We start from the raw sequence: 7545 nt of genomic DNA, 5'->3' as shown, positions 1-7545 counted from the left end.
TGCCAGGGTTAGACGAGCCAACAGCCATGGGGAGAGCAGGGGACAGCGAGTGTAAGGGCAGAGCCTCCAACAGGGATGAGGTCTGCAGCCGGCCGGGCAGATTCCTGGAGCAGCTCCCACAGAGGGATTACAATCCTTGTGCTGAGGACTAATAAAAGAGCAAGCAGCAATTTATTATTCATTACAATCTAATTGCAGCCTCCTTTACCATCTCGCCACCATTATTTTCTTCTATTTGTTTGAAGCACCAGCTTAAATGAAAGCACTCTCACAGAGCCAGGTAGAGCATCCTCTCTTCCCACACACAGCCTGTCCTCCAACGTTTTGCTTGCAGGGCATGGACCTGCAGGAAGCACACCAGCATCTGGCCAGCAGTGCTCCCGTCTCACTCGGTACAAAACCAGAGCAGTTCATTTCCCAAGGAGGATGAGAAGGTGCCAGGAGGCTGCCCCTAATTCCCAGCTTTGTTTAAGCCCTGTGTTTCCCTCCCTCGGTGGTAGGGCGTTATCCTCTTCTCTCTCCATGCCAGCAGAAGAGCGATGCTCTGCAAACTGTCCTGCTTAGGCAGAGTGATGACTCTCTTTTGCTCAAGTTTGCAGTGGGGACTGGGGCCCCAGGCATGGTGCTGGGAAGGGAGAGGTGACGGGCTGTGCCCACCCCTCCCTACATACTCCAGCAGCAATTCTGAGACTAGGCAGAGAAGGAGCTAGTAGCAGAGCTGGCTTTTCTTCCCCTGTGTTTGGACTGAATCAAAACCCTGCCGTGACAACACTCTGCTGTTACGATGGCACCAAACGCCAGCCACAGGTTCCAGACTTGATCAGTTCTGGCTCATCAGTCAGGGTCCCTGCTCCCACAGCCACATTCACGCAGATATTTGTGCACCAGGCGAGTGGAGACTCACTGACCCTGCGGCTTTTGCTCTTGGGCCTGTTCATGCCTGGATGCTCCGATACAGCTCTGCAGGAGGCTGGTTCACAGCTCCAGCTGTCTGCTCCCCTGCACGGCTCTGCCACACATGCTTTCCCCTGCCGGAGCACGCTGCTGTGCCGTGCTGGTGAATGCCTGCATTGACTCGGGTGGCAGCATCGTTAGCAGGAGCAACGGGGGGAGACTGGTGCAGCAACTGGGTGACTGATATTGTCACCTGGAGAGGTGAGAAATGAGACCCTGACCATGAGAATGGCCAGCTGATTTTCTTCTTTCCTGGTCTTTAAGGGATCAAGACTCAGGACATTCTTGTAGGCAAGTAAGTCTCATCAAAGATGACTGACACCATCATTGATTTTTTCTGTCAGCCCCAAAAGATTCCAAAATTTTGACTTGTTTGAAGCAGCTTCCCCATTTTGCAAAGCCAACCTAAAGGAGCAGGAGAGGCAGTGTGCAAAGGGGCTCTATGAGCTGAAGATCTTTTCAGACCCTACCAGTCTGGTACTGGTTGGTTTGGGCTTTTTACCTGTTCAGTTCAAATAAACAGAATCTGAGCAGCTCACGTGAAAAGCTGCATGAGCCCTGGCATCAGAGAGCTGACAGGCTGTTCAGTGTGAGGAAGGCTATGGGGTAAGGGAGAAGGAAGGAGGACGTTGCTGTTGCTGCTGTCCAGATTGAAATGCCATGTGGGACCATTTGAGTCTCAGCTCTTGCAGATGCTCTGCTGTCTCCTGTGGTCTCACTTCTGTTCTGTCTGTATTCCAGACCTCCTCCTCCCGACTAAAGGGCTCAGGCCAGGCATGGGACCACTGGAGGGATCCAACAGCACCCTCACCATGGAGAAGACAGCACTGGATGAGAAGCTGCCACAGGGCTGGCATGCCAAGGACTTTGTCACACCTGGCCATGATCTCTCTGGATCCCGCAGTGTTATGATGGACAGCACCAAGATCCTGGGAGTCCAGGTTGTTCTCATCGCTGCCTATTCCCTCATCATTCTGCTGGGGTTCATCGGCAACTCTCTGGTCATCTACATCATAGTGAAGTACAAGACTATGAGGACCGTCACCAACTTCTTCATAGCTAATCTGGCCCTGGCAGATCTGATGGTGGACACTCTCTGTCTGCCTTTCACCCTAGTATACACACTGCTGGATGAGTGGAAATTTGGAGCTGTTCTTTGTCATCTGGTCCCTTATGCTCAAGCTCTGAGTGTCCATGTGTCCATACTCACCCTAACTGTGATTGCCTTGGATAGGTATCGATGTATTGTTTTCCACCTGGACAGCAGGATTTCCAAAAGGCTCAGCTTCACAATCATAGCCGTTATGTGGCTAGCGGCAGCTGTTCTAGCAGGTCCTCTGGCCATCTTCAGAGAGTACCGGTATGAGGAAATCCCATCCATCAACCTCAAGATGGCTGTCTGCTCAGAAAAATGGCCTTCTGGTAATAACAGAGATGCCACTATTTACAGTCTGTCAATGCTCCTCCTGCAGTATGTTCTTCCTCTTGCAATTATTTGTTACGCCTATACCAGGATCTGGTTCAAGCTGAAAAATCACGTCAGTCCCACCTCTAGGAATGAAAGCCAGTGCCGGAGAAGGAAGACAACCAAAATGCTGGTGATGGTAGTTGTGGTATTTGCAGTCTGTTGGCTCCCCTTCCACATATTCCAGCTTGCCATTGATCTTGATCTGGTTCTTATCTTCCATGAATACAAACTCCTGTACACTGTCTTCCATGTGGTGGCCATGTGCTCTACATTTGTCAACCCCCTGCTCTATGGATGGATGAACAAGAACTACCGGAATGGCTTCCTTATGTTCTTCCGTTGCCAGAACAAGCCAGAAAGCATCCACACCGAAGGCTCGATCAGAGGGAGGTCGTACATCTTCAGGGCCAACACCCTGAATGGGAGCATCAAACAGTCTGCTGGCAACGAACAGCTGCCGACGGAGGTTTAGAGATGGGGCATCCGCCTCCGGGCCTGAGGCTGACTGAACCCAGGGACACTCTTGGGGGAATGCCTTTTCAGGGGGAACATTGTATTGCCAAAACATTATAGCTACTGTAGCCACATGGAAACACCCACCTGTATTTCTCAAAACAATAAATCTGGTGCACCTCTGTCTGACCAAAAAAGTGAATTCGTCCTTTCTCTGAGTTCAGGTTATGCATTCACAGAATGAACAGAGAACCTTTTGAGGCTGGGGCATGTTCAGTACACTACATATCTTTTTACCTGCTGTGTATGCTTGTTCGTTTGTACGTCTCCTACCCAAAAGCCTTATTGATCTATCTTTAGCTAATTACTCCAAGGACAGAGAAACCTATATTCTCCTGGAAACACTTGGGCTGGTTAGCACTGTCGCCTGCGGGCAGTTGGAGGGGAGCAGGCTGTTGCAAGCTGAAGCTGTGCAGTCTTTGATCGCTTGCGTGACATTTGCATGAATCTGCATTTACAACCCATGGGAGGAGCTCCTGTGCCCAGAAAGCCCAGGAGGTGGCAGTGACACTGCTTAGCACAGTTCCTTTACAAATGCCAAAGCAAGGCTTTGGGGACACCTCTCGGGGTGGCAATACACAACACACAAGCTGTCTTTTCACTAGCCGCAGAGCTAATAAGCCAGCGCTCTGGATTTAGCAAGGAACAGAGCAGGCAGAGAAACTGGTAGGAAAGGAAAGAGCTGGGACAGCTGGTCAGGAGGACTTGTCCGGCAGGGTGAAACTGAACCGGGGGACTGGCAAAGGTGGTTTCCTTCAGATGCAGAGATGTGGCTCCTGCCATGCAACACTCACCGGGTGCCAGAATGACGAGAGAAGTGAGACTTGTAATGGCCCATTCACCAAAGTACTCAGGGGGTTTAAAGTTTTACTCCATCTGTGGTCTGAGGTAGCATGGATCTGTATGTGCGTGCTTCAGTTGAGAAGAGAGAAGTCACCTGCTTGCACGGTTGTCACAGAGGTGGTGTCCTCTGGCAGAAGAAGACACGGAAAAAAAGGAAGATGTATTCCTTCAAACCAAACCATACGTTCTCCTTCCTGAAGCTCTGTCAGCTGGGGAGTGTATTTTTAGCTCTGCCATCAAAGGAGGCTTGATTGCTACTGTGATCTCAGCAGCTCGTCGTTTGTCTTGTCTCTAAAGTCAGTGTTCATCAGATTGGATAGCAACTCCCAGATGCAGGAAAGAGGCTCGGCAGACCTTTTCATTAAAGATAAAAAGAAAAGAAAAGCTTTGATTTGTAAGTCTTCACCAGGGCAAGGACAAGGGGTAAGAGGACTTGGCAATACTGAGTATGCCACCCTGGATCAGGCTGCTGGGCTGTCACATCTGGAGTCCTTGAGGGATGAACTGCCAAAGGGCTTATTTGGAAATCCTGCTTTCTTGCCTCCTCCCCAACTTGACCTGCCTCTGGCCCTTGTTCTCCAGCTCAGCTTCAGGCTGCCACGCTAGATGAATTTAATCTCTCTGCTTGTTCATGTTCACTGATCCCCTGCTCCATTTTCCTAAAAAGGTACAAGAAAGTGGTGGGCTCTTTCCAGAGAGACATCACTGCCAGGCAGGGGCTGCTGACCATGCTCCACGCTTGGAGATTGGGGCATGCTGATGCCAAATAATCTGCCTGGCACCTAATTCTCCAGATCACAGCCCATGATTTTCTTTTCAGGGGCTTCAGGATCTATGAGGAACCTGCTCAGAAAGTCAGCAATGTTCCAGTAAAAGGGTCATCTCTTTCCTGACAGACCAAATGCTGACATGATAGGAGAACTAAGACATACGTAAACTGTTTCCTCACATTAAGTGCCATGGCATGGCAGTGGGAGTTTGCTGTTTCATCCTGATGGGAGGAGGAGGAGGATGTTCTCTACCATAGCCCTGGTTAATTCTGTTCCTACCTAATGAACTGTTCATTTCTACGGTCCACCCTCCCAAGGAATTCTCCATGTGTTTCCATCAAACTCCAGGATACAAGAAAATGTTTATCTTTTTAAAAGCAGCCTAAATGAGTGGAAAGAATTCAACTATTACCAATAAACACTTCAGAAAGTGATTTAACACTCTATAATATATGTCAGGGTAAAACAACACATTCAGCAATGCAAGTTTGGAAGCCAATCATGCTGCCAGCTGAGATGGATGAGGAGCTAAATTGCTCTTCTAGGGCGTTGCCAAAGGTTTTGTTCTGTGACACTGCACACAGTATCTGACTGCAGAGGATGGCAGATAATGACATTATGAATGACTGTTTAATTTTGAGCCCAGACTTTTAAACTAAATATGGATAAATAAATAAATAGATCCCAGCTCTTCACACATAAATACTGGCAATGGCATTTACAGGGCAGAGAGATTCTTAAGCTGGAGCAAACTGGGAAGGAGGAACTATTTGAAAAGCAGTGTATGAGCAAAGTTCCCTTTGCTTTGTTTAATAGAGTCATGCAGCTTTACTAAGGGATTTCTGTCTCCAAGCTTGCTGCTTTTTTCCTTGCTATTGGAAACAGTTACATCCTTCCATGCTCAGTGCAGGCAGGGAAAACAGCTCTGGGTTGGGTGCACATATCCCTGTGGAACACTGCAGTGTCTCTAGGGAAGGAAAGTGGCCTTGGTCTTCACTCCCAAATTGAGAATGAGAGAGGGTGGAGAGCAAGAGAGCAGAGCTTCTTATCAAAGGTTGATTTGGACAAATAAACAATATGTTATAGGCTATCATGATTATAAAGAATATAGGAATGAATTTGTTTCTGTAAAACAGAAATTTGTGGCAGACAAAGTTTCCCCAAATATTAACACCCCGCTAAAGATGGCCTTACCACTATGGTCAGCTCCATGAAACCAAAACCCAGCAACATTATAAGTTTTTGAACTGTTTAGAGAAAACTCAGCACAGGGTATGACCTTGCCCTGTTGATGTCAAGGGCAGATCCTCTAGCATTTACAGATATGCCCGGAGTCCAAAGGATCTTCCCACTGCCTGCTCCTTGCCAAAGGCACATGAGTGAATTCCTACCAACTCAGATGCTTCTCCACAGAACTGGCCCTGGTGTTACCAATGTGTGATGGAATGACCTATGTCAGCTGCCCAACATCTGATAGGGGTAAGATATTTTACTACAAAATTAGAAACAGTGACAAAAATGAAATTACCAAGTGTTTCATCAAAACTTGCCCAGGACAGTGTTGTTCCTGGCAGCTAAGTTGGTCTCCTTTAGGGCTCCTCTGATTCTAGCAGACATCCTTCTTGAAACGCTGCTCCACTCACCTGACCGGGGGACATTTCACAGCTTTTAGGAGAGCAGCTCTAAATCCCCTGAGAAACACCCTATTTCCCATATTAGGAAACCCTTTCTGGTGACACCGTGCAAATCCTGTTCCAAAGTATCAATATCCTCTATCGAAGTATCAATGGAACAACAGTTCTTAATCACCAAGTGACCCCTAGCAGATCATTAACTCTGAATGGAAACCATAGGTGGGAATGTCTCCAGCCTTCCCCAGCAATCATCACTCACATGCCAGAAGAATACAAGAACAGCTCAGAGGTGGCAACATGGTCATTTAAAAACAGCAGCATTAATAAGTGTTGCTTCTTACTACAGAATAAGAGCTTTCAGGAGTCCCAGAGTGTATTATCAAACATCTGGGCCTGATGAAGCACATCGAGATTTGCAGAGCAGAGGCTGTGCTTTGGACACAGGAGGCTCTATGATTACTGGAAATTTTGCCTCTAAATCACCCAGATTGCTTTGAAACCCTCTTCCCATTTGCTTTCCAAAGCAGACACATCTGTAACAAGCGAGTGCACATATAAAAATAAAGAGCAAAGGTTTCGTTCTTTTTCTTTTTACATTTCATTGTTTTAAGGCAATGTATACAACAAACTTTTAGAGCAATGTAGGGTGAGCTGGTTCCTCCGTTAGAGGGAAGACGTAGGCGCTCCTGTGCACGCCTGTGCTTCCTCCTGCTCCTGTAAAGGCCAGACTCATCCCCTGCAGGTGATCTGCCCTGCGGTACCCTGTGCCCTCTCCCATTACCCAGAGCAGCCCAAGTGAACAATGTCAAATGACAAATGTTTTATTCAATATGCCCATAAATGTGTTAGCAGAAATATCGCTCTGAGCTTTTCACAAAGGCTCTGTAGGGAAATACATACCAGATCTGGGAAGCAGCAGTTCCTCCAATGCATGCTAATGAGAGAGGGGTTGGAGTGCAGTGCTGCAGAAGGAGGTCACAGACGGCTCTGAGCTTCCCTTGATATCAGGTGTTAATCTTATCATTGTTACAGCTATCAGAGTCTGAAACCAAACTAGTCTTTTGTTTGGGCAGGAGCTGTAGAGTCAGCGCTTTCTTTGCATGCCTTTGTTGTCCTTCAGCTCTGTTACTGCGTGACTTCACTGGGGTCTCTGAATGTGCCGTTTTTTTTAAATAAGGCCTCAAGATCAGCTAACCTGGTGAAAATCAGGAATTACTGCAATAATCTGAAAAAGGAAAGGATTGTAGGTTCAGATGGGTGAGCAGAATTTGGTCCCTTGCATTTGAAAAAACAAAGCTTCGTCTTCCTTTCAGTTTTTCCTTATCTAGCCTGAGATTCTTCAAGTGCCAAAAATAATATTGCA

The 7545-nt window shown here is 47.5% G+C and overlaps 1 protein-coding gene across 1 annotated transcript; it reads left to right on the top strand.

Annotated features, from left to right (window-relative positions):
- Window positions 1-1701: 1701 nt before the first annotated feature.
- On the top strand, window positions 1702-2922 carry LOC112996947 (neuropeptide Y receptor type 2-like). The gene has a single exon (XM_026122691.2). The coding sequence runs from the start codon at window positions 1731-1733 to the stop codon at window positions 2892-2894; it is 1164 nt and encodes a 387-aa protein (XP_025978476.1). The 5' UTR covers window positions 1702-1730; the 3' UTR covers window positions 2895-2922.
- Window positions 2923-7545: the final 4623 nt, after the last annotated feature.

Source organism: Dromaius novaehollandiae, chromosome 15 (assembly GCF_036370855.1).
Source record: "Dromaius novaehollandiae isolate bDroNov1 chromosome 15, bDroNov1.hap1, whole genome shotgun sequence".
Taxonomy (NCBI): domain Eukaryota; kingdom Metazoa; phylum Chordata; class Aves; order Casuariiformes; family Dromaiidae; genus Dromaius; species Dromaius novaehollandiae.
The sequence above is the reverse complement of the archived record's forward strand: the minus strand, read 5'-3'. Positions and strand labels throughout refer to the sequence as shown.